Below are 25,890 nucleotides of genomic sequence, written 5' to 3'. Positions count from 1 at the left end.
TGGTGGCTAGATCCTTTTGGTGGCCGTCTCTGTCGCGGGATGTGCGTTCTTTTGTGCAGTCCTGTGGGATTTGTGCTCGGGCTAAGCCCTGCTGTTCTCGTGCCAGTGGGTTGCTTTTGCCCTTGTCGATCCCGAAGAGGCCTTGGACACATATTTCTATGGATTTTATTTCGGATCTCCCCGTCTCTCAAAAAATGTCGGTCATTTGGGTAGTTTGTGATCGCTTCTCTAAGATGATCCATTTGTTACCCTTGTCTAAATTACCTTCCTCCAGTGATTTGGTGCCATTGTTCTTCCAGCATGTGGTTCGTTTACATGGCATTCCAGAGAACATCGTTTCTGACAGAGGTTCCCAGTTTGTTTCGAGGTTTTGGCGAGCCTTTTGTGCTAGGATGGGCATTGATTTGTCTTTTTCCTCGGCTTTCCATCCTCAGACAAATGGCCAGACTGAACGAACCAATCAGACCTTGGAAACATATCTGAGATGTTTTGTTTCTGCTGATCAGGATGATTGGGTGTCCTTTTTGCCGTTGGCTGAGTTCGCTCTTAATAATCGGGCCAGCTCGGCTACCTTGGTTTCACCATTTTTCTGCAATTCTGGGTTCCATCCTCGTTTCTCTTCAGGGCAGGTTGAGTCTTCGGACTGTCCTGGTGTGGATACTGTGGTGGACAGGTTGCAGCGGATTTGGACTCATGTAGTGGACAATTTGACCTTGTCCCAGGAGAAGGCTCAACGTTTTGCTAATCGCAGATGCTGTGTGGGTCCCCGACTTCGTGTTGGGGATTTGGTTTGGTTGTCATCTCGTTATATTCCTATGAAGGTTTCCTCTCCTAAGTTTAAGCCTCGTTTCATTGGTCCGTATAGGATTTCTGAGGTTCTTAATCCTGTGTCTTTTCATTTGACCCTTCCAGATTCTTTTTCCATCCATAACGTATTCCATATGTCATTGTTGCGGAGATACGTGGCGCCTATGGTTCCATCTGTTGATCCTCCTGCCCCGGTTTTGGTGGAGGGGGAGTTGGAGTATATAATGGAGAAGATTTTGGATTCTCGTGTTTCGAGACGGAAACTCCAGTATCTGGTTAAGTGGAAGGGTTATGGTCAGGAAGATAATTCCTGGGTCTTTGCCTCTGATGTCCATGCTGCCGATCTTGTTCGTGCCTTTCATATGGCTCATCCTGGTCGGCCTGGGGGCTTTGGTGAGGGTTCGGTGACCCCTCCTCAAGGGGGGGTACTGTTGTGAATTCTGTGATCAAGCTCCCTCCTATGGTCACGAGTGGTACTGCGGCTTCTGAGTTTCCTTCCTCAGGTGATGAGGTTAAGTCGTTAGGTGCTGCTCTATTTAACTCCACCTAGTGCTTTTATCCTGGCCTCCAGTCAATGTTCTAGTATTGGTCTTGCTTCCTCCTGGATCGTTCCTGTGGCCTGTCTGCTCAGCATAAGCTAAGTTCTGCTTGTGTTACTTTTGTTGCTATATTTTCTGTCCAGCTTGCTTTTTTGGTTTTGCTTGCTTGCTGGAAGCTCTGAGACGCAGAGGGAGCACCTCCGTACCGTTAGTCGGTGCGGAGGGTCTTTTTGCCCCTCTGCGTGGTTGTTTGTAGGTTTTTGTGTTGACCGCAAAGCTATCTTTCCTATCCTCGGTCTATTCAGTAAGTCGGGCCTCACTTTGCTAAATCTATTTCATCTCTGTGTTTGTATTTTCATCTTAACTCACAGTCATTATATGTGGGGGGCTGCCTTTTCCTTTGGGGAATTTCTCTGAGGCAAGGTAACATAGTAACATAGTAACATAGTTAGTAAGGCCGAAAAAAGACATTTGTCCATCCAGTTCAGCCTATATTCCATCATAATAAATCCCCAGATCTACGTCCTTCTACAGAACCTAATTGTATGATACAATATTGTTCTGCTCCAGGAAGACATCAAGGCCTCTCTTGAACCCCTCGACTGAGTTCGCCATCACCACCTCCTCAGGCAAGCAATTCCAGATTCTCACTGCCCTAACAGTAAAGAATCCTCTTCTATGTTGGTGGAAAAACCTTCTCTCCTCCAGACGCAAAGAATGCCCCCTTGTGCCCGTCACCTTCCTTGGTATAAACAGATCCTCAGCGAGATATTTGTATTGTCCCCTTATATACTTATACATGGTTATTAGATCGCCCCTCAGTCGTCTTTTTTCTAGACTAAATAATCCTAATTTCGCTAATCTATCTGGGTATTGTAGTTCTCCCATCCCCTTTATTAATTTTGTTGCCCTCCTTTGTACTCTCTCTAGTTCCATTATATCCTTCCTGAGCACCGGTGCCCAAAACTGGACACAGTACTCCATGTGCGGTCTAACTAGGGATTTGTACAGAGGCAGTATAATGCTCTCATCATGTGTATCCAGACCTCTTTTAATGCACCCCATGATCCTGTTTGCCTTGGCAGCTGCTGCCTGGCACTGGCTGCTCCAGGTAAGTTTATCATTAACTAGGATCCCCAAGTCCTTCTCCCTGTCAGATTTACCCAGTGGTTTCCCATTCAGTGTGTAATGGTGACATTGATTCCTTCTTCCCATGTGTATAACCTTACATTTATCATTGTTAAACCTCATCTGCCACCTTTCAGCCCAAGTTTCCAACTTATCCAGATCCATCTGTAGCAGAATACTATCTTCTCTTGTATTAACTGCTTTACATAGTTTTGTATCATCTGCAAATATCGATATTTTACTGTGTAAACCTTCTACCAGATCATTAATGAATATGTTGAAGAGAACAGGTCCCAATACTGACCCCTGCGGTACCCCACTGGTCACAGCGACCCAGTTAGAGACTATACCATTTATAACCACCCTCTGCTTTCTATCACTAAGCCAGTTACTAACCCATTTACACACATTTTCCCCCAGACCAAGCATTCTCATTTTGTGTACCAACCTCTTGTGCGGCACGGTATCAAACGCTTTGGAAAAATCGAGATATACCACGTCCAATGACTCACCGTGGTCCAGCCTATAGCTTACCTCTTCATAAAAACTGATTAGATTGGTTTGACAGGAGCGATTTCTCATAAACCCATGCTGATATGGAGTTAAACAGTTATTCTCATTGAGATAATCCAGAATAACATCCCTCAGAAACCCTTCAAATATTTTACCAACAATAGAGGTTAGACTTACTGGCCTATAATTTCCAGGTTCACTTTTAGAGCCCTTTTTGAATATTGGCACCACATTTGCTATGCGCCAATCCTGCGGAACAGACCCTGTCGCTATAGAGTCCCTAAAAATAAGAAATAATGGTTTATCTATTACATTACTTAGTTCTCTTAGTACTCGTGGGTGTATGCCATCCGGACCCGGAGATTTATCTATTTTAATCTTATTTAGCCGGTTTCGCACCTCTTCTTGGGTTAGATTGGTGACCCTTAATATAGGGTTTTCATTGTTTCTTGGGATTTCACCTAGCATTTCATTTTCCACCGTGAATACCGTGGAGAAGAAGGTGTTTAATATGTTAGCTTTTTCCTCGTCATCTACAACCATTCTTTCCTCACTATTTTTTAAGGGGCCTACATTTTCAGTTTTTATTCTTTTACTATTGATATAGTTGAAGAACAGTTTGGGATTAGTTTTACTCTCCTTAGCAATGTGCTTCTCTGTTTCCTTTTTGGCAGCTTTAATTAGTTTTTTGATAAAGTATTTTTCTCCCTATAGTTTTTTAGAGCTTCAATGGTGCCATCCTGCTTTAGTAGTGCAAATGCTTTCTTTTTACTGTTAATTGCCTGTCTTACTTCTTTGTTTAGCCACATTCGGTTTTTCCTATTTCTAGTCCTTTTATTCCCACAAGGTATAAATCGCTTACACTGCCTATTTAGGATGTTCTTAAACATTTCCCATTTATTATCTGTATTCTTATTTCTGAGGATATTGTCCCAGTCTACCAGATTAAGGGCATCTCTAAGCTGGTCAAACTTTGCCTTCCTAAAGTTCAGTGTTTTTGTGACTCCCTGACAAGTCCCCCTAGTGAAAGACAGGTGAAACTGTACAATATTGTGGTCGCTATTTCCTAGATGCCCGACCACCTGCAGATTTGTTATTCTGTCAGGTCTATTAGATAGTATTAGGTCTAAAAGTGCTGCTCCTCTGGTTGGATTCTGCACCAATTGTGAAAGATAATTTTTCTTGGTTATTAGCAGAAACCTGTTGCCTTTATGGGTTTCACAGGTTTCTGTTTCCCAGTTAATATCCGGGTAGTTAAAGTCCCCCATAACCAGGACCTCATTATGGGTTGCAGCTTCATCTATCTGCTTTAGAAGTAGACTTTCCATGGTTTCTGTTATATTTGGGGGTTTGTAACAGACCCCAATGAGAATTTTGTTACCATTTTTCCCTCCATGAATTTCGACCCATATGGACTCGACATCCTCATTTCCTTCGCTAATATCCTCCCTTAAAGTGGACTTTAGACAAGACTTTACATAGAGACAAACCCCTCCTCCTCTCCGATTTTTACGATCCTTTCTAAACAGACTGTAACCCTGTAAGTTAACTGCCCAGTCATAGCTTTCATCTAACCATGTCTCGGTTATTCCCACTATGTCAAAGTTACCTGTAGATATTTCTGCTTCTAGTTCTTCCATCTTGTTTGTCAGGCTTCTGGCGTTTGCGAGCATGCAGTTTAGAGGATTTTGTTTTGTTCCAATCTCCTCGCTGTGGATTGTTTTAGAAATGTTCTTACCTCCCTTCTGAGTATGTTTTCCTGGATCTTCTTTGTTCAAGTCTAATGTTTTTCTTCCCGTCCCCTCTTCTTCTAGTTTAACGCCCTCCTGATGAGTGTAGCGAGTCTTCTGGCGAATGTGTGTTTCCCAGGTTTGTTGAGGTGTAGTCCGTCTCTGGCGAGGAGTCCATCGTACAAGTAATTCACACCGTGGTCCAGGAATCCGAATCCTTGTTGTCTGCACCATCGTCTTAGCCAGTTGTTTGCATCAAGGATCCTGTTCCATCTCCTGGTGCCATGCCCGTCTACTGGAAGGATAGAAGAAAAAACTACCTGTGCATCCAGTTCCTTTACTTTCTTCCCCAACTCTTCAAAGTCTTTGCAGATTGTCGGTAGGTCCTTCCTTGCCGTGTCATTGGTGCCAACATGTATCAGAAGAAATGGGTGGACGTCATTGGAGCTGAAGAGCTTTGGTATCCTATCGGTCACATCCTTGATCATCGCACCTGGAAGGCAGCATACTTCTCTTGCAGTTATGTCCGGTCTGCAGATGGCTGCTTCTGTGCCTCTCAGTAGTGAGTCTCCCACCACCACCACTCTTCATTGCTTCTTGGCTGTACTTTTTGCTGTCACTTGTTGCTGTGTGCCCTTTTCTTTTTTGCTTGCTGGTATTGCTTCATCCTTAGGTGTGCCATCTTCATCCTCTACAAAGATTTGATATCGGTTCTTCAGTTGTGTGGTTGGTGATTTCTCCATGGTCTTCTTGCTTCTTTTGGTCACATGCTTCCACTCATCTGCTTTTGGGGGTTCTCTGACACTTTTTTCACCTTCTGTGACCAGTAGAGATGCTTCTGTTCTGTCTAGAAAGTCTTCATTCTCTTTGATGAGTTTCAAAGTTGCTATTCTTTCTTCCAGACCCCGCACCTTTTCTTCTAAAAGGGCCACTAGTCTACACTTCTGACAGGTGAAATTTGATTCTTCTTCTGGTCGATCTGTGAACATGTAGCACATGCTGCAGCTCACCATGTAGGTTGTCACATCTGCCATGTTGCTCCTAGATCCTGCTGACTTGCTGTGTGTTTTCCTTCTTGTGTAATCTACTCAGCCAAGCTCTCTTGCATTAATGTCCTACAGGCAAAAATTACGGCGCGCGGTTTGGTGATTCTTTCCAAGCAGCTGGTCCCGGCTGTACCCAACGATCTTCTAGCTTAGGGAGACTCTTCGCTTTTCCCAGAAGGCACCTGGAATATGCAAATTAGCCTCCTCAAGCTTGAATCCCTGGTTTGGTGATTCTTTCCAAGCAGCTGGTCCCGGCTGTACCCAACGATCTTCTAGCTTAGGGAGATTCTTCGCTTTTCCCAGAAGGCACCTGGAATATGCAAATTAGCCTCCTCAAGCTTGAATCCCTGGTTTTTAAAGGTAGGCTTATTTTTCTATCTTCAGGACTAGCTAGTTTCTCAGGCTGTGCCGAGTTGCATAGGGAGCGTTAGGCGCAATCCACGGCTACCTCTAGTGTGGTTTGATAGGTTTAGGGATTGCGGTCAGCAGAGTTTCCACGTCTCAGAGCTCGTCCTATGTTTTGTGGTTTTTGTCAGGTCACTTGTGTGCTCTGAACTTCAAGGTCCATTGTGGTTCTGAATTACCTATTCATAACAGGTTTCCTCCGGGTACTCCGGTTTCCTCCCACATTCCAAAGACATACTGATAGGGAATTTAGATTGTGAGCCCCATCAGGGACAGCGATGATAATGTGTGCAAACTGTAAAGCGCTGCGGAATATGTTAGCGCTATATAAAAATAAAGATTATTTATTATAAGGGGTGAAGGTTACAGAGTACCAAAAATAAAGGAAATAAGGAAGTCCTCCTAAGGCTTCTTTCACACTTCCGTCGGTACAGGGCCGTCACAAAGCGTCGGCGCGACGTACCGACGGACGTTGTTAAAATTCGGCACAACGTGGGCAGCGGATGCAGTTTTTCAACGCATCCGCTGCCCATTCTAAAGTCCCAGGGAGGAGCTAGAGATCTCCGCCCGAGCATGCGCACTCCAAAGTGCAGGATGCGACGTACGAAAAAACGTTCCCTAAGGCTACTTTCACACTTCCGTCTTTTTAGGTCCGTCACAATGCGTTGTTTTGGGGAAAAAATGCATCCTGCAAATGTGCCTGCAGGATGCGATTTTTTCCCATAGACCTGTATTGCCGACGGATCGCGACGTATGGCCATACGTCGCGTCCGTCGTGCACTGGATGCGTCGTGTTTTGGCAGACCGTCGTCGCGAAAAAACGTTCAAGGGAACGTACGTCGCATCCTGCACTTTGGAGTGCACATGCCCGACGCTTTGTGACGGCCCCTTACCGATTGAAGTGTGAAAGAAGCCTAAGAAACAAACAGTGATAAAAGGAAAAAGGTGATGAGAGGGAGTGCAAACCAAGTTACTGCAGGAATAATACTGGAGTTTACCCAGAAAGGTAAACTCCTAAGAGAAAAGGGCTGGAACTCCTAAATAAAAGTGCAGCAAAGGGAGAATATACCATACTTTGTGGATTCTAAGACGCACCCCCAGGTCCAAGGTTCACTGCTGGAGGAGGCAAGAGTGAAGTGTTACTGCAGGCCACAGGCTGAGTTGAGGTGTTCGGATGTGCGGAGCGCCGCTGTGGGTGTTCAGTGCTGCGGAGGCTCTGCCGACATTTTGGGAATGCCCAGAGCCCCTGCACTTGGTTTACTGTGTGGTGGACTCCGGGAAAATGGCTGCCGGGGATGGCGCATGCGCAGATGGAGATCTCAGCACCAAGATCTCGGGAGATGAGATCTCAGCGCTGACCTTATTATGGTCAGAACACTTCCAGAACCAGAGTCATAGTCATGGCAAGAGATGCAAAAACAGAAGTGGATAAATTCCGCTAATGAAGAGATGGAGTCCCTTCACCAACTTCAGATCTGGGAGCTTACTGAGCTACCACAAGGAAAAAGAGCTATCGGATGTAAGTGGGTATTCTAAAGCAAATATGACTCAGAAGGTAAAGTTCACCAGTTTAAGGCAAGATTGGTCGCAAAAGGGTACTGGGAAAAGTATAGTGAAGATTATAATGCTACATTTTCTCCAGTTGCGAAGCAAACCACTTTCAGAACTTTAATGTCCGTAGCTGCAGTTCATCAGATGACAGTGAGAAATTTTGACATCAAAACAGCCTTCCTACATAGTGACATTGAAGAAGAGTTGTACATGAGCCAACCCGAGGAATATATTAAAAAAGGTGAAGAGCACCTTGTTTGTAAAATGCAAAAATCTCTCTATGGACTTAAGCAGTCGGCAAGAGCATGCAACTCAAAAATAAACAAAGTTTTGATAGATAAAGGATTTAAAAGATCTCAAGCTGCTCCATGTTTGTATACGAAGAATGTAGCGAAGGAGTGGATGTACAGTATGTTCGTAGACGATGTAATCATGTCTCATCAAGATGGAAAAGAAATTGCAAAGCTACGTGAAATTCTCAACCAGCACTTTGAGACTAAGGACCTTGGAAATGTGACATATTATTGGGGAATCCGAATCCAGAGAGAGGAAGATGAGAATTTTCTTTTCCACCAAAGTTCTAAAATTTCCGCAATTCTAAACCAGTCTGGAATGTCAGAAGACAAAGGTGCGTCAACACCAATGGATCCGTCCTACTTAACGTTGGAAGGAGAAGAAGATCTGCTACCCAGCAATGAGAGTTACAGACAAGCAGTGGGGGCGCTTTTGTACATAGCAACCACAACTCGTCCGGATATCACAGCCAGTCGGAATTCTCTGCTGACATGTAAGCAAGCCACGCCAAAGAGACTGGAATGCAATTAAGAGAATTCTTCAATATCTTAAAGAAACTCAAAGGCTAAATCTTCAGATATCTGCATCAGGAGATCTTACTCTCAGAGGTTATGTGGTTACTTGTTCAAGTTAGGAGATTCAATTTCTTGGTCCAGCAGAAATCAAGTGTCAGTCGCATTATCTTCTAGAGAAGCAGAATATATATCTGCTGCTTATGCAAGTCAAGAAGTAAAGTTGAAACAACTTTGGAAGGTTTCGGCAAGCCACTAGCTCAACCAACAGTTATCTATGAGGGCAACCAAGGATGCATTCAATTTGCCAGCAGTGAGAAGATTAATGCAAGGACTAAGCACATTGATGTAAAACATCACCACTTTCGTGACTTAGTGGAACGTGGTGTACTCAAGTTTGTTTATTGCGAGTCTGACAAGATGATAGCCGATGGTATGACAAAGCCATTATCAAGAGCCAAGTTTGTGGACTTCAGAACCGCAATGGGGCTAACAGGGTAAGTAGTTGTTGAGTGGGGGTGTTGGAATATGTTTGGTGCAACAACTCCATTCCTGTCTACGAGTGTTTAGTTGCTAGATTTGTATGCTGCTTATAAAGATAGAACAAAAAAAACTCCCCCAGGCTCACACAGGGAGAATATGTGACTTTTTTTCCTGTGTCTGTGTATGAGAGAAGATGCCTGCTGTAGATGCTGCAGAGATATAGACACACAAATGATTTATTCCTGATCTATTAGGCTTATCATATATTGTTCCTGATTGTTCTTGAATAAAGAAGGTCTGTTGTCACATGCTTGGAGAGTATCCTGAATAATCCGCTGCTAACAATAATGCTGTATATCTGCCCCCAACCTGACCCGTAAGAGAAGAAAAATAACTTTTATTATACTCACCTGCAGGGCGGTCCGGTCTGAGGGGTGTCGCTAGTCCTGGTCCGGCTCCTCCCATCTTCTTATTATTGCCATCCTCCTTCTTGGTTTGTGTGGATGATGCGTCCCTGCATCATCTACACAGTCTCCCCGGCATCGCGTTCCTGTGCAGGCCTACTTATCTGCACTGTTGAGGGCAGAGCAAAGTCCTGCTGTGCATAGGCGCCAGGAAAAGACAGAGAGTACCAGCGTCTATGCACTGCAGGAATTTGCTCTGTCCTCTACAGGGCAGATAAGTATGCCTGCGCAGGAGCGCGATGCCGAGCAGAACGTGTGGATGATGCAGGGATGCGTCATCCATATGAACCAAGAAGGAGGGCAGAATCGCAAGAAGATGGGTGGCGCCAGACCAAGAAGCGCGACACCCCTCGGACCGCACCACCCACCCAGTGAGTATAATAAAAGGTCTTTTTCTCCTCTTACAGGTCGGGTGGGGGCTGATATACAGCATTATAGAATGCTGTATATCAGCACTGAAAGGTGGTGGCTGTAACTCATACCTGCCAAACCTGGCGACAAGTTCCCTTTAAGTAATACCATTTTATCTTGCACACAAGATTATTTTTTTTGGTTTGTTTGGTTTCTTTGTGTGTAATATTTTGATGAAACACATCATTCTTTGGCACGTTTTTTAATATAAAAAATAATGTAACTGTTTTATAGCACGGGTTATACTGGACACAAAATTATCAATTATGTGCATTTGTTTATTTTTACATAAAAACATGCATTTTTAATGGTGACATTATTTTTCCAAATTTAGTTTTTTAATAAATCTAACATTTTTTTTCCTTTTTATACTTATAAAGCCCACTGTTGGACTTGAACACTCAATAAGCAGATTGCTGGTGTAATACACAAGGAATACTTTTATATTCCGTTTGTTTGATGCTGACACACAATCTATCAGAATCTCCTTATGGCTGATCTTCGTACTTCCTCTTCTGGCCAGATGGGGTTCATCGCTGAGCAATCATCACTGATCACAGTGGTGACCAATAGATCTCTGCTGTTTCCAAGGTATTGAGTGCAGCAATCAAGTAACTACAAAGCCAGTAATGAATGTATGGAAATCAACACGGTATTTATTTTTTCATTGGGGAAAAATGGTCTATTTCAATTTTGCGAAATTAAAAAATCATCAAATTCTTCTGCCAGTAAAGTACACATAAAAAAACCTTGGAAGAACATAACCCTAAAATAAATCAACACAATTGTAGCAGCTAGAGTTGAGCGACTTTTACTTTTTGAGGATCGTTTCAGACTTCGCAAAACCCGACTTTCTCAAAAGTCGGGTCGGGTGAAATCGGCCGATTATTGCGAAAAGTCGGGGGTCGGCCGAAACACGAAACTCAATGCAAGTCAATGGGGAATCAAAGTTGGCAGTGAGTGGAGGACAGGAAAACACCTACAGTGTCCATTTTAATGCCAAAAACATCAATTCATATTACTGAAGCTTGTCAATCTTAATTTACTTTATAATAATAGTTAGGCATTGAAAACAGGGACTCATTTGGCTAAAGTTGTGGGGGGGTAGGGCTGGCTCAAGATTTTCGTGGGCCCGGGAAACGCGGAATACGTCACGGCGGTGGAGCAGGGAGAGGTAAGTATTTCAACTTTGCAAGTGCTGCGATCCTGAGCAGGCAGGGGGGGGGCACTAGTTGGCACTGGCACAAGGCCCCTCATAGTACGGCGGTGTGTTTGACGGCGGGCGGCGCTTCCCACTGCCAGAGACACTTTTGCGTACTATAAGGGGCCCTGTGCCAGTGCCAACGAGTATGCCCCCCCACCTTGTGAAGGAACCAGCAATTTCACCTGCACCTTCCTCTTTGTCCCCGTGTAAGGTGGCATAGTATGCGGGAAGGGGAACCTGACTTTCAGCAGGGTCAGATTCTGGCTGTGTAGAGTGCAAGGGGAATGTAGTGGTCTGGGTCTATCTACCAGTAGACTCATCTAGCAGTGGCTGGCCAATGGGCAGGATGAGGAGGAAACACAGATATGGGCCCAAATAATAAAGTAGGCTAAATGTAGTTCAAAAGTGGTAACAGGAGTAAACAGGCGGCTCAGCTTTGTTCAGTGGAGGACAAATGTAATAAGTGGCAGACACAGTTAGTAGGCCCAAGTAAAAAAGTGAGCCAAATGCAGTTCAAAATTGGTAACAGGAGTAAACAGGCGGCTCAGCTTTGTTCAGTGGAGGAGAAAAGCAAGGAGCAGCAGACACCGTTAGTAGGCCCAACCAAACAAGTAGGCCAAATGCAGTTTGATATCCGAAACAGAATGAAAATTGAGGCTCAGCTTTGTACAGTGGAGGAGAACAACAAGCAGCGTCAGACACCGTTAGTAGGCCCAACCAAACAAGTAGGCCAAATGCAGTTTAATATCCAAAACAGAATGAAAATTGAGGCTCAGCTTTGTTCAGTGGAGAAGAAAAGCAAGGAGTGGCAGACACCGTTAGTAGGCCCAACCAAACAAGTAGGCCAAATGCAGTTTAATATCCGAAACAGGATGAAAATTGAGGCTCAGCTTTGTACAGTGGAGAACAACAAGCAGCGGCAGACACCGTTAGTAGGCCCAACCAAACAAGTAGGCCAAATGCAGTTTAATATCTGAAACAGGATGAAAATTGAGGCTCAGCTTTGTTCAGTGGAGAAGAAAAGCAAGGAGTGGCAGACACCGTTAGTAGGCCCAACCAAACAAGTAGGCCAAATGCAGTTTAATATCCGAAACAGGATGAAAATTGAGGCTCAGCTTTGTACAGTGGAGGAGAAGAACAAGCAGCGGCAGACACCATTAGTAGACCCAACCAAACAAGTAGGCCAAATGCAGTTTAATATCTGAAACACGATGAAAATTGAGGCTCAGCTTTGTTCAGTGGAGGAGAAAAGCAAGGAGCGGCAGACACCGTTAGTAGGCCCAACCAACCCTGTGGTTGTTCCTTCCCGGTGAAAGACCTGGCTATTTATTGCTTGCATTGAGAAACACGTGATGGTGTCTCCGCAGCTTTTCTACATGCATTTGCATATTTCCGATAAGGGATGGGGGCAGTGTTCTGGATCACTGCGTTGAGAAACACGTGATGGTGTCTCCGCGGTGTTGGATGTTTGATCTCCCCGAGGTCATTCATCCTTTTGTTTATAGTCCTTTTACTAGGCACTGCTCCTAATAGCCAGTTTCCTACTCCACACTGATGAGGGGCAAATACCCCGAAACAGCTGTCTGTGGATGGATACCATGTTTTGGCATAGGTGGTTTTCCTTTTTGGATGCTGCCCTTCCCGTGGTTGTTCCTTCCCGGTGAAAGACCTGGCTATTTATTGCTTGCGTTGAGAAACACGTGATGGTGTCTCCGCAGCTTTTCTGCATGCATTTGCAGCAAAAAACAGGCCCAGTGTATTACTCTACACAATGCAAGTGGCAGAACGTGGCTGGCAGATGTGAAGAGCAGAACAAAAATCATTACCTCAATGAACAAAAAAAAAAAAAAAAAAAGAATTTGTGATAAATATTGACCTGTCCATTCAAGGACATTTTAGCTATAGTATGAAATCCTGTTTTTCTTGTCTGTGGAATTGCCTTTGTACTGTTTGTTGTGAAACTGCCGCCCACGAAACTGTTTTCTTTTCTTTTCTTTCTTTCCTGTTTTGTCTCTTTGTTTAAACATGCAAAACTTGTATAACCACTAAACCTACTGAAACAACTATATAAAGAAGGGATAGCACCGTGAAGGCAGGCGTGCTTCAGAGACTTCCCAGTGATACACTATACAAGACGTGTCTTGTGTATTATTTCTGGTGATTTCCCACTTCCAAAGGCTGCTCCGACTGAGTGTGATCCCGACATTTCCTGGCGCCTGAACAGGGACCCGAGGTCTGTGTATTCCTTCAAGAACACCGGCAGAATACGAACGAAAAGAGAATCTGGGATAATGGACGGCAGATGAACAAAAACCTGGCCATGTAAGAGACACTGTTAGATCTCTTATATCTGCCCTGCACTGTCCGTAAGATTTTCTGTGTCGTGTTCTTTAGCGGGTAGTTCTAGTAGAGGAGGATACCTATAGCTCGGGTTCTTGAACTATTTAGGAATTGATCACCTCACGGAGTACGGCATTGAATGAGAGTGAATGTGAATAGAAGGTGTGTGGAAGTTGGGAATAGCCCTATAAGCCGCCCAGGGGGTTGAAACAGAAGAAGTGACTGTCCCACTGGGCAACGTGGTTGCGTCCTTTCGGGGAGACCTCCGCGCCTATGTTCAATCTCTGATCCTGTCTTTGACAAAAACCTGGTGACGGATAAGTGTATGATAGTATGAGCCCAGGACAGATAAATTAGCCTGGGACAAGAATACGTTGTATGTGATAGTATAAGCCCAGGACAGATAAATTAGCCTGGGACAAGATACGTTGTATGTTCTTTTTCTTTTTCTGTCTGGTTGCATTTGTGTTGTTTGCTATAGGTGTAGGAATCAGGATTTTCTTACATCAACACAGTTTAAACATCCTAGCTCCTTAGGAAGAAGGTAACGAGGTATTCTCATACCCAAACGCCACCTAGGGCAAGAAAAAGACATCCTAGCTCCTTAGGAAGAAGGTAACGAGGTATTCTCATACCCAAACGCCACCTAGGGCAAGAAAGCTCAGGATAAGAAAATGGGGAATAAGCAAACAAAGTCGGAACCAGAAGAATTAGATATCTATACTATCATAAAGGAGAGAAGTGGTGAAGATGCCACTAAGGGGCTGAAAAAGATTTTTAGTAAGTTTGGAGTTACTAGGGCAGAAGCTTTTAGTAGAAAACTATGGGAAGGAATTTAGGAAAGGAAAAAAGGCATAATCAGAGACAAGAAATGGATAGATCAGATCCAAGCATTGATTGATGTCTCTAGGGTAGCAGAAAATGAGGGATGGACATATAATCAACAGAGTAAAAAGTGGTGTATTAGACCCACAGGCTGTGGAGAAAAACAAAATGTGGAATCTAAAAATACCCCACCCCCATACCTTAACCCACATGCCCCATCTTTTCTCCAAACACCACCTCAAAGTTTAGCCGGACCAGGAGGATGGGTATGTCCGCACTGTGGACAACAAAATCCAGACTGGAGAAATGATTGCCTAGCCTGTGGTACACCTAGACATGGCGCTGTACTTGCCACTGTTAGGGTAGTACCAAGACCCTTTAGGGAACCTGGTGCTGACGGAGTAATGGGAACTAGATATCACCAAACTCGACAATATTTCCCTTGGTCCCCCGCTGAAGGCATGTCTCTCTTGCATAACGCACCAGATCCCACCCAGTGTCCAGTTAGATTTGCACAATATATACAGCAAATTATGCAGACTCACGCTGGAGTTTGGGCAGATGGAGAAGAATTAAGTAGAATGAAAATGACTCCTGGACTCTTCCAGGAGCTATTAGCAAATCTACAGGTACATAGGCCCCAAGCAGGAGATGGTGCCTTACAAACGATAGAATCAGGTACACAATTTGTAGATCACTTAATGGTTTTCATGAGGGAGAGACAGAGGCAGAGAGGAACAACGGGAGTGGTGGCTCAGAAATCTGGACAATCAGTAGACGAATATTATCTAAGTGTAGAAAATAATTTCAGAGATGAAGGCATGGATCTAACCGCTCCAGGAATGATGAGGTTAGTTACAAAAACCTTTATAGATGGATTGTCTCCAAAAGTGAAGGAAAAGCTTAAGGCCGCAACCCCTGATTGGAGAACCTTGGAAGACCCACACCTGGCTAGACAGAAAGCTGTAGGGATAGAAATGGACTTAAGAGAAAATTCTAAGCCAGTAAGAATTGCACAGGCTAATACTGGCTCTGCTAATCAAAAGTTTACTTGTCATTACTGTAAGAAGCCAGGACATTTCCAAAGGGAATGTAGGAAGAGAAAAGCAGATATAGATTCAGGAACCTTTGTACCCAAAAATAGGATAAATAACCCAGTGCCTGATCAAACAGACAGCTCAGAATGACTGAAAGTTATGCAGGTCTCTCTTCCTTCTAGAAGACCAATAATACAAGTTGAAGTTGAGGGTAAAAATGTACCTTTTCTGATATACGGGAGCAACATCCTCCATTTTAAATCAGGACTTTTTACCATATCCTGACAATATATCCTCAAAGGTTACATATGCAGAAGGGTATGATGGTAAAATTCAGGCGTTGCCCTTTACAAAACCTTTAAATGTGAGCTTTGGCCCTAAAACTTTTGTATCCAAATTTTTATTTGCTAAAGGTGCACCTACCTGCTTGTTGGGTACTGATGTCTTAAGTAAAATGCATGCAAACATCCATTTTAGAGAAGATGGCACAGTTATGCTGACCATCCCTGAAGATGCAGAAACTCTGGAACCATATGTTAGAATACAGGCAATGGAGGATTTTCCCGAAATTTACACTCAACAAGCAAAAATTGACTTGTCTCGGGTTCCTGACAGCCTATGGGCAAAAGGAGACACTGATGTAGGATTTTTATCAGTAGCTCCTATACTGTTAGAAACTGCCCCGGGAACCATATTACCTCAGCTTAGGCAATACCCCATCAGCGCCCAGCAAGAACAGGCGATTTCTCAACAAATTCAGGATTATGTGTTACAAGGTGTTTTGGTAGAAATCAGGTCACCCGCCAATACACCCTTATATCCTGTTAAAAAGAAAGTGTCCTCCAAAGAAACTATGGTGAAATATCGCATGGTGCACGACTTACGGGAAATCAATAAGGTTTTGGCACCGGTCACCCCTGTGGTACCGAATCCTCATACCTTACTGTCTCAAATTCCCAGCACTGCTGCATATTTTACGGTAATTGACTTATCAAACGCATTTTTTTCTGTGCCACTACATAAGAACTGTTGGCATTTGTTTGCCTTTACATTCAAGGGTAAACAATTAGCATGGACAAGATTGCCACAAGGTATGGTACACTCACCAACTTTGTACTCTGAAGCAATGCAGACCGTGCTAAAAAATTTCATCCCAGAACCAGGAGTAGTCATTCTACAGTATGTAGATGACTTACTTATTTGTTGCCCTGATGAGCAGACGGCAGTTACCTCAACTGTTAATTTCTTAATTTTCCTAGCGCAAGAAGGCTGTAAAGTAAATAGACAGAAACTCCAGGCTTGTCAACAAACAGTCGTGTTTTTAGGTCACTGCATATCACAGGGCATCAGACACCTCACACCTCAACGTACGGAAGCCATACGTAACATGCTTAAACCCAGGAATCACAAACAGCTGCGTGCTTTCCTAGGTATTGTTTCACACTGTAGACAGTGGATCATACATGCAAGTCAACTCATGCAGCCTTTATATGACTGTATTGCCAACACACCATATTCACTCAGTGAAGAGGCTAAACAGTCATTTTCCTCTTTGAAAACAGCACTGGTATCAGCTCCGGCTTTGGGACTCCCAGACTACACTAAACCTTTTCAATTGATGGCAGCTGAGATATCCTCACATGCTACAGGGGTGCTCACACAAAAACATGGAAACAAACAGAGACCTGTGGCATACATATCAGCTCATCTGGACCCTGTAGCTAGAGCCGCACCTTCTTGTGTAAGAGTAGTAGCCGCAATTTCACTGTTATTAGATAAAGCTTCTGAGATTGTTCTTGATCACCCACTTCTAGTTCAGACCACTCATGATGTACATGGCATTCTTAACCAGGTCCAACCTAAACATATTTCAATGGCCAGACACCTCCGTCTCCAATGTTCCCTACTACTGCCGCCCAACATTTCCTTTGCCAGGATTCAGACTCTTAATCTCGCGTCTTTGCTCCCTTTAGAGTCTGAGGGGGGTACCATACCTGAGGAAACTGCACTCTCCAACTCCTTTGAAACTGCACTCTCCAACTCCTTTGACCCATCAAAGTCAATGCATGATTGTGTACAATTAATGGAACAAGAGACTCAGGGCTTATGTAATGTACGTGACAAGCCACTCTGTAATGCTACATTTGAACTTTTCATAGATGGCAGTAGATATGCAGATATGAATGGACAATTTCATACAGGTTATGCGGTAGTAACTCAGCATGAAGTGCTGAAAGCAGAACCTCTCCCTGCTAATCAGTCTGCACAAGAAGCAGAACTTACGGCATTAGTTGAAGCTCTAAAAATAGCCAAAGATCAGACAGCAAACATGTACACTGATTCTAGATATGCACATGGCATTATTTTCGATTTTGGCGTAATATGGAGAGCCAGAGGTTATATGACTGCTTCAGGCCAACCTGTTAAACATGCCTCCCTCATTAGACAGATTCTGGAGGCAGCACAAGAAACTAAAGAAATAGCGGTGATAAAGGTAGCTGCACATGTGAGACTCGACACCGAGGAAGCCAGGGGTAACGATAAAGCCGATAAGGCAGCAAAACAGGCAGCACGTAAACCCTTACATCATGCCCACACACTAGATAGCTCTGAAGATGATGAGGAAAGATTGAAGGAAGCTCAGAAACAGGTAGACGACGAAGAACGAGGGCAGTGGCAGAAAAAAGGGGCAGAAGATCAGCAAGGATTATGGAAAAAAGGAACTTTGTTGTGTTTACCCAGAGCCTGGTACCCCGCAGTGGCAAGTGACCTCCACCTACCCACGCATGTGTCGGCAAATGGTATGACGCTCAAGGTAAAAGAAAGGTGGTTGGCTCCAGGCTTTGGTAATTTTGCTCGGAACATGTGTGCTGCATGCGCTATATGCCTGGCACACAATCCAGGTCAGGCCATTAAAACCCCAACCAAGCATCATGTAAGACCACTGTATCCCTTTCAAAGACTCCAGATCGACTACATCCAACTTCCTAGGTACAATGGATACGAATATGTGCTTGTGTGTGTGGACATGTTCTCAGGGTGGCCAGAGGCTTATCCAGTTCGTAAAGCCTCAGCAAAAACTACTGCCATTAAAATAGCACATGAACTGATACCCCGTTACGGCATGCCTGAGGTGATCGAGTCAGATAGGGGTACCCATTTTACTGGGGAAATATTCCAGAATGTTATGAAAATGTTGGGAGTAGAAAACCAGTTTCACACTCCATATCATCCACAGAGTTCAGGTAAAGTGGAAAGATTAAATGGGACAATAAAATTAAAAATCCAGAAGGCCATGGCAGAAACAGGAAAGCCTTGGACCGAGTGTCTACCACTTGCCCTGTATTCCATCCGAAACACCCCAAGGGGGAAGGCTAAGCTGTCACCACATGACATTCTTTTTGGTAGAGCAGCAAATTTGGGTTGTTATTTTCCACAACAACTGATGTTGAATACTGAGACTTTAACTGCTTATGTACAAGAATTACAAAAACGTTTAACTAAAGTGCATTCGCAAGTTTTTGCTTCCCTTCCAGATCCAGAAAATCTCGAAGGAGGCCACAAGTTGGAACCTGGTGATCAAGTCTACGTGAAAAGACACACCAGAAAGACTCTGGAACCGAGATTTGACGGACCTTTCCAAGTCCTGTTAACAACTCCAACAGCAGTCAAGCTTGAAGGAAAGGCATCATGGATACATGCAAGCCATTGCAAAAAAGCAGTATAAGACTCATGATATTGATGTTAATAATGTTAACCTCAACGGAGGCATGGGAAAGACTGAATTCTCTAGCCCTTTTGACCAATAGTTTCGTACAACATCATAGAAAATTAGTGCATGACTTGTTAAATAATACGCAACCCCTGGCAGATTGTTGGATTTGTACCCATTCACCAGTATCAGCCACAAGTATACCTTTTCTAGCAGTTCCCGTGTCAGCTGAAGAAATATTCGCTTGGCCTAATTGTTCAGACAACCTGGCCAACAACCAACCTGGCAATACTAGACTATGGAATACTACAATCGCCATACCAATTGTGGGATGGGTAGAATTTCCTTGGTGGCAGGGCAATCTTACAGGAAAAATAGACAACTTACAATATTTAGCATTCAAGGGAGGAAAATGGGTACCTAGGAATAAGACTGGATTAACTGATTTAGGACAGGTCCCCACTGAAAATCTACAGCTCAGTTTCAGTACAACCACCCCTTCCTCTGATGCTTTCAAACCTACAGTATTGGAAAGATACATACATAATAGAAAATGGGAACATTCTGAGTTGTTCCCCCAAGGTGATGCAAACAGTTGTACAAGTAAGCCGGGGAACCTGGTTTGTAATGAATCCAATGAGTATGTCAACGGAATGCATGTATGTGGGAATCCCGCAGCCGGGTACTGTAGCCCCTTGGGACAAAAACCCTCTTGGTGTATGCTTCAAAATGTATCTAGTTTTGTGGATTTGGCTCACAGATTGGTATTGCAGCACTCAGCTTTGTGGGATCTGCCTGAGGGTACATTTTGGATATGCGGAGAAGGAGCATATAAATGGCTTCCCGTAGGTATAAAGGGTACTTGTACATTAGGACGCCTAACCCCGGCTACTTTCATAATTTCAAATAAACAAGTGAATATGCAAGCCGTGCCCAAGCACACACTGTATAAAAGAGCTGCAGATAACTCACCACGTCCCTCGGGGAGGCCGCATATAGTACAAATGGGAATTCCCAACAAAATTGCTAGTACATTTTTTATTTATCCTATGTTAACACAAATGTGGGATAAATTAGTTAGAGCCACGGATTATCTAGATGATCAGATTTGGGATATATTGGACATATTAAATACTAGTATAGCTGTACAGAATCAGCTTATAATAGTCACTAACCAACATACCCTGGTATTGGATTACCTAACTGCCTCACAAGGGGGTATGTGTCAAATCATCGGACCCACCTGCTGTCATTATATAGACCCGAATAGTACTATGAGTATGAGATTTAAATTAAAAGACGTACAACGACTCAGGGATCAGTATGACAAAGACAATGACCAAAATAAGGATAGCTGGTGGTCAGATACCTTTTCTTTTCTTAACCCGGCCAATTGGTTCAGAGGGATCGGTGGGTGGGTTACCGGGATTATGCAAAGCCTAATACATACAGTTATGGTTATTGTAATTATATATGTATTATTCAAGGTTGTACTCAAGGGTATCTCGGTATGCACAAATAAATTTTGTGTAATGGATGCGAGAATATAAAGTTTTTTTTTTGTAATATCACAAAAAGAATGACTAAAATGATCAACAAGGTTTTGAATGGAATATGTCAAAGGGGGGATTGTGAAGAGCAGAACAAAAATGATTACCTCAATGAACAAAAAAAAAAAAAGAATTTGTGATAAATATTGACCTGTCCATTCAAGGACATTTTAGCTATAGTATGAAATCCTGTTTTTCTTGTCTGTGGAATTGCCTTTGTACTGTTTGTTGTGAAACTGCCGCCCACGAAACTGTTTTCTTTTCTTTTCTTTCTTTCCTGTTTTGTCTCTTTGTTTAAACATGCAAAACTTGTATAACCACTAAACCTACTGAAACAACTATATAAAGAAGGGATAGCACCGTGAAGGCAGGCGTGCTTCAGAGACTTCCCAGTGATACACTATACAAGACGTGTCTTGTGTATTTATTTCTGGTGATTCCCCACTTCCAAAGGCTGCTCCGACTGAGTGTGATCCCGACACAGATATACGACAAACAAAACTGACGCATAGAAACTTGTTGGCAATTTAAATCTCCCTTTTTTGGGGGCAGGAGACTGCAGCAAAAAACAGGCCTTGTGTATTAACCTACTCAATGTAAGTGGCACAATGTGGCTGGCAGATATACGACAAACAGAACTGACGTATAGAAACTTGTTGTCAATTTAAATCTCCCTTTTTTGGGGGGGAGACTACAGCAAAAAACAGGCCCTCTGTATTACACTACACAATGTAAGTGGCACAATGTGGCTGGCAGATATACGACAAACAGAACTGATGTATAGAAACTTGTTGTCAATTTAAATCTCCCTTTTTTGGTGGGGGAGACTGCAGCAAAAAACAGGCCCTGTGTATTACACTACACAATGCTTTTAAAAAAAGCAGTTGGTTTGCACAGCGGCGTACAAACAGCAATGCAGCTATCAGGGAGCCTTATAGGACAGCCTAATAAGCTACAGCGCTGATGCACAAAAAAAAAACTCCACTATCCCTGCAAAGAAAAGGTGGTGTTGGACAGTGGAAATTGCTACAGCACAAGCAGTTTCGGGGTTAATCTTCCCTCCCTAACTATATCCCTTCTTCTGATGAAGCTGCAGCAACCTCTCCCTATGCTAAGATCGGCAGAAGTAAGATGGCGGTCGGCGTGCACGCCCATTTATAGCCCCTGTGACGCCGCAGAAAGCAAGCCAATCACCATAATGCCCTTCTCTAAGATGGTGGGGACCGAGACCTATGTCATCACGCTGCCCACACTCTGCGTCCTCCTTCATTGGATGAGAAATGGTGCTGAAAGCGTCATACGAAGCGCGACTTTGGCGCGAAGATCGCCGACCTCATGGCCGATCCCACACTAGGATCGAGTCGGGTTTCACGAAACCCGACTTTGCCAAAAGGCGACGATTTTTGAAATTGTCCGATCCGTTTCGCTCAACCCTAGTAGCAGCCAGTGACTGAGTAAAATCTGCGACTTCTCTGCATTTAGTGGTCACTACTCACCTGTGCTGCTATCTGTAGGAATCTTCTCTTTACACCACTCATCATCCCTCTCATATGTCCCTGCAGTATTAATAAGAATCAGAGCTTCACCCTGAAACAAATATAGTAAAAGTCACAGACAAATGAAAAGTTGTGTGAAATGATTTAGAAGAAAAAAGAGGAGCATAAATTAACATGATGATCAAAAATTACATCAGTAATTATCACATACAGTGGGAACGGAAACTATTCTGGCCCCTTTAAATTTTTCACTCTTTGTTTCATTGCAGCCATAAATTCAAAAAAGTTCATTTTTTCTCATTAATGTACATCCTGCACCCCATCTTGACTGAAAAAAACCTCAAATGTAGTCATTTTTGCAAATTTATTAAGAAAGAAAAACTGAAATATCACATGGTCATAAGTATTCAGACCGTTTGCTCAGTATTGAGTAGAAGCACCCTTTTGAGCTAGTACAGCCATGAGTCTTCTTGGGAATGATGCAACAAGTTATTCACACCTGGATTTGGGGATCCTCTGCCATTCTTCCTTGCAGATCCTCTCCAGTTCTGTCAGGTTGGATGGTGAACGTTGGTGGACAGCCAATTTCAGGTCTCTCCAGTGATGTTCAATTGGGTTTAGGTCAGAGGCTCTAGCTGGGACAGTCAAGAATGGTCACAGAGTTGTTCTGAAGCCACTCCATTGTTATTTTAGCTGTGTGCTTAGGATCATTGTCTTGTTGGAAGGTGAACCTTCGGCCAAGTCTGAGGTCCAGAACACTCTGGAAGAGGTTTTCATCCAGGATATCTCTGTACTTGGCCGAATTTATGTTTCATTCAATGACAAACAATTGTCCTGTCCCTGATGCTGAAAAACACCACCATAGCACGATGCTGCCACCACCATGTTTCACTTTTGGGATTGTATTGGGCAGGTGATGAGCAGTGCCTAGCTTTCTTCATACATACCACTTAGAATTATCACCAAAAAGGTCTATCTTCGACTCAACAGACCACAGAATCTTATTTCTCATAGTCTGGGAGTCTTTGATGTGTTTTGTAGAAAACTCTATGCGGGCTTTCATATGCCTTGCACTGAGGAGAGGCTTCCGTTGGGCCACTCTGCCATAAAGGCCCGACTGGTGGAGAACTGCAGTGATAATTGACATTGTGGAACTTTCTCTCATCTCCCTGCTGCATCTCTAGAGCTCAGCCACAGTGATCTTGGGGTTCTTCTTTACCTCTCTCACCAAGGCTCTTCTCTCACGATTGCTCAGTTTGGCTGGTGCCTGGTCTAGGAAGACTTCTGGTGGTCCCAAACTTCTTTCATTTAAGGATTATGGAGGCCACTGTGCTCTTAGGAACCTTGAGTACTACGGAAATTCTGTTGTAACATTGGCCAGATCTGTGCCTTGCCACAATTCTGTCTCTGAGCTCCTTGGCCAGTTCCTTTGACCTCATGATTCTCATTTAGTCTGACATGCACTGTGAGCTGTGAGGTCTTGACATGTGTGTGCCTTTCCAAATCAAGTCCTATCAGTTTAATGAAACATAGCTGGACTCCAATGCAGGAGTAGAACCATCCCAAGAAAAATCACAAGGAAATGGACAGCATGTGACTTTAATATGAGTGTCTGAGCAAAGGGTCTGAATACTTATGACCATGTGATATTTCAGTTTTTCTTTTTTATTAAATTTGCAAAAATGGCTATATTTCTGTTTTTTTTCAGTCAAGATGGGGTGCAGAGTGTACATTAATGTGAAAAAAATGAACTTTTTTGAACTTACCAAATGGGTGCAATGAAATAAAGAGTGAAAAATTTAAAGGGGTCTGAATACTTTCCATACCCACTGTAGCTGCAGGTCTCTGGTGTAAATCTAACCTGTCAGCTCCTAGTTCTAACCAGTAATCTCTATAACCAGAAAATTGTGATAAGATCCAGATAACATCTAGCCAGTGATGAGCGAGTATACTCGTTGCTCGGGTTTTCCCAAACACGCTCGAGTGACCTCCGAGTATTTGATAGTGTTTGGAGATTTAGTTTTCATCGCCACAGCTGAATAATTTACAGCTACTAGCCAGCCTAAGTACATGTGGGGGTTGCCTGGTTGCTAGGGAATCCCCACATGTAATCAAGCTGTCTAGTAGCCACAAATCATTCAGCTGCGGCAAGGAAAACTAAATCTCTGAGCAGTCATAAATGCTCGGAGACCACCCGAGCAACGAGTACACTCGCTCATCACTACATCTAACATCTATGATCAGCTTTATCCTTTCATCTCCACCAAGTATAAAACATACTCTGAATGGCCACTTTAGTGGCTTGCTGAACCTCCATTTGGACAGGGTAGCTTTTTGCAGTTGCCTCAAATTAGATGGTCAGGTTTTTCTACCTTATCCCGGAGATGTGCCTCAGAACCAAAGTCTAGGAACTGTGAAGACCAGAAAAGAATGATAGACTTCTCTGCCATGTTCCCAGAATCAATCCATGGCTATACCATCCTTATGGCATGATGCTTGAAGGGTTGGACCACAATGATTTGGTGAACCCTACTGTCTAAATTAACAGATATCAGAGCACCCAGGATGTGCCACAAAAATCTTCTCAGCATCATTATTTCACCTCCACCAGCCTGAAATATTGACACCACAAAGAAGGATAAAAGGATGACAATTTCTGACCCTCTCATCATCAAGGTGCAATAGAAATTTGAATTCTGCTAACCAGATAATGTTTGTTCACAAAAAATATTTGCTCTCTTTTGTCCACTGAAGACTTTCTCTTTTGTTTCCCTTAAGGTACCGTCACACATAACGATATCGTTAACGATATCGTTGGTTTTTGTGACGTAGCAACGATATCGTTAAGGAAATCGTTATGTGTGACAGCGACCAACGATCAGGCCCCTGCTGGGAGATCGTTGGTCGCTGAGGAAAGTCCAGAACTTTATTTCGTCGCTGGATCTCCCGCTGACATCGCTGGATCGGCGTGTGTGATGCCGATCCAGCGATGTCTTCACTGGTAACCAGGGTAAATATCGGGTTACTAAGCGCAGGGCCGCGCTTAGTAACCCGATGTTTACCCTGGTTACCAGCGTAAACGTTAAAAAATCAAACACTACATACTTACCTTCAGCTGTCTGTCCCCGGCGCTGTGCTTCTCTGCACTCCTCCTGCATCCTGTGTCAGCGCCGGCCAGCCGGAAAGCACAGCGGTGACGTCACCGCTTTGCTTTCCGGCTGACCGGTGCTGACAGTGCAGAGGAAAGCAGAGCGCCGGAGGACAGACAGCGGAATGTAAGTATGTAGTGTTTGTTTTTTTAACGTTTACGCTGGTAACCATGGTAAACATCGGGTTACTAAGCGCGGCCCTGCGCTTAGTAACCCGATGTTTACCCTGGTTACCGGGGACCTCGGGATCATTGGTCGCTGGAGAGCTGTCTGTGTGACAGCTCTCCAGCGACCAAACAGCGACGCTGCAGCGATCGGCATCGTTGTCGGTATCGCTGCAGCGTCGCTCAGTGTGAAGGTACCTTTAGACATAAATGCATCAATGGAAATAGAACTGGTCATCCGCTGTTATAGCCCTTCAGTCCCGAAGAGTTTTTCTTTCGGACACATTAATTGTAGCATCACCATTGTATTCAGCTAAAAGACATGACTGCGCCTCACGTGGTTTTAGAAGAATCATTTACAAAATCCTGTCATTGAATTCATTATGTCTGCAAGATCCACTATAGATGTTTATCCAAAATCACAAAATTGTGTATACCAATATATGTAAATTAAGTACAAAGCTGCCTAGATAGCTTGTTTTTTATGTGGATTCATAATGAGCTGATCCACAAATACTGGACTCTGAGCT

General features: G+C 43.6%; 1 protein-coding gene across 1 annotated transcript in view; it reads right to left on the bottom strand.

Annotated features, from left to right (window-relative positions):
* Nucleotides 1-25,890, bottom strand: part of LOC138666636 (uncharacterized) — a 211,209-nt gene that overhangs the window by 10,753 nt on the left and 174,566 nt on the right. The window contains exon 25 of the mRNA XM_069754831.1: nucleotides 22,048-22,138. Coding sequence (XP_069610932.1) covers nucleotides 22,048-22,138 — 91 coding nt within the window. The remainder of the gene's footprint in view (nucleotides 1-22,047; nucleotides 22,139-25,890) is intronic.

Source organism: Ranitomeya imitator, chromosome 2, assembly GCF_032444005.1.
Source record: "Ranitomeya imitator isolate aRanImi1 chromosome 2, aRanImi1.pri, whole genome shotgun sequence".
NCBI classification, from domain to species: domain Eukaryota; kingdom Metazoa; phylum Chordata; class Amphibia; order Anura; family Dendrobatidae; genus Ranitomeya; species Ranitomeya imitator.
The sequence above is the reverse complement of the archived record's forward strand: the minus strand, read 5'-3'. Positions and strand labels throughout refer to the sequence as shown.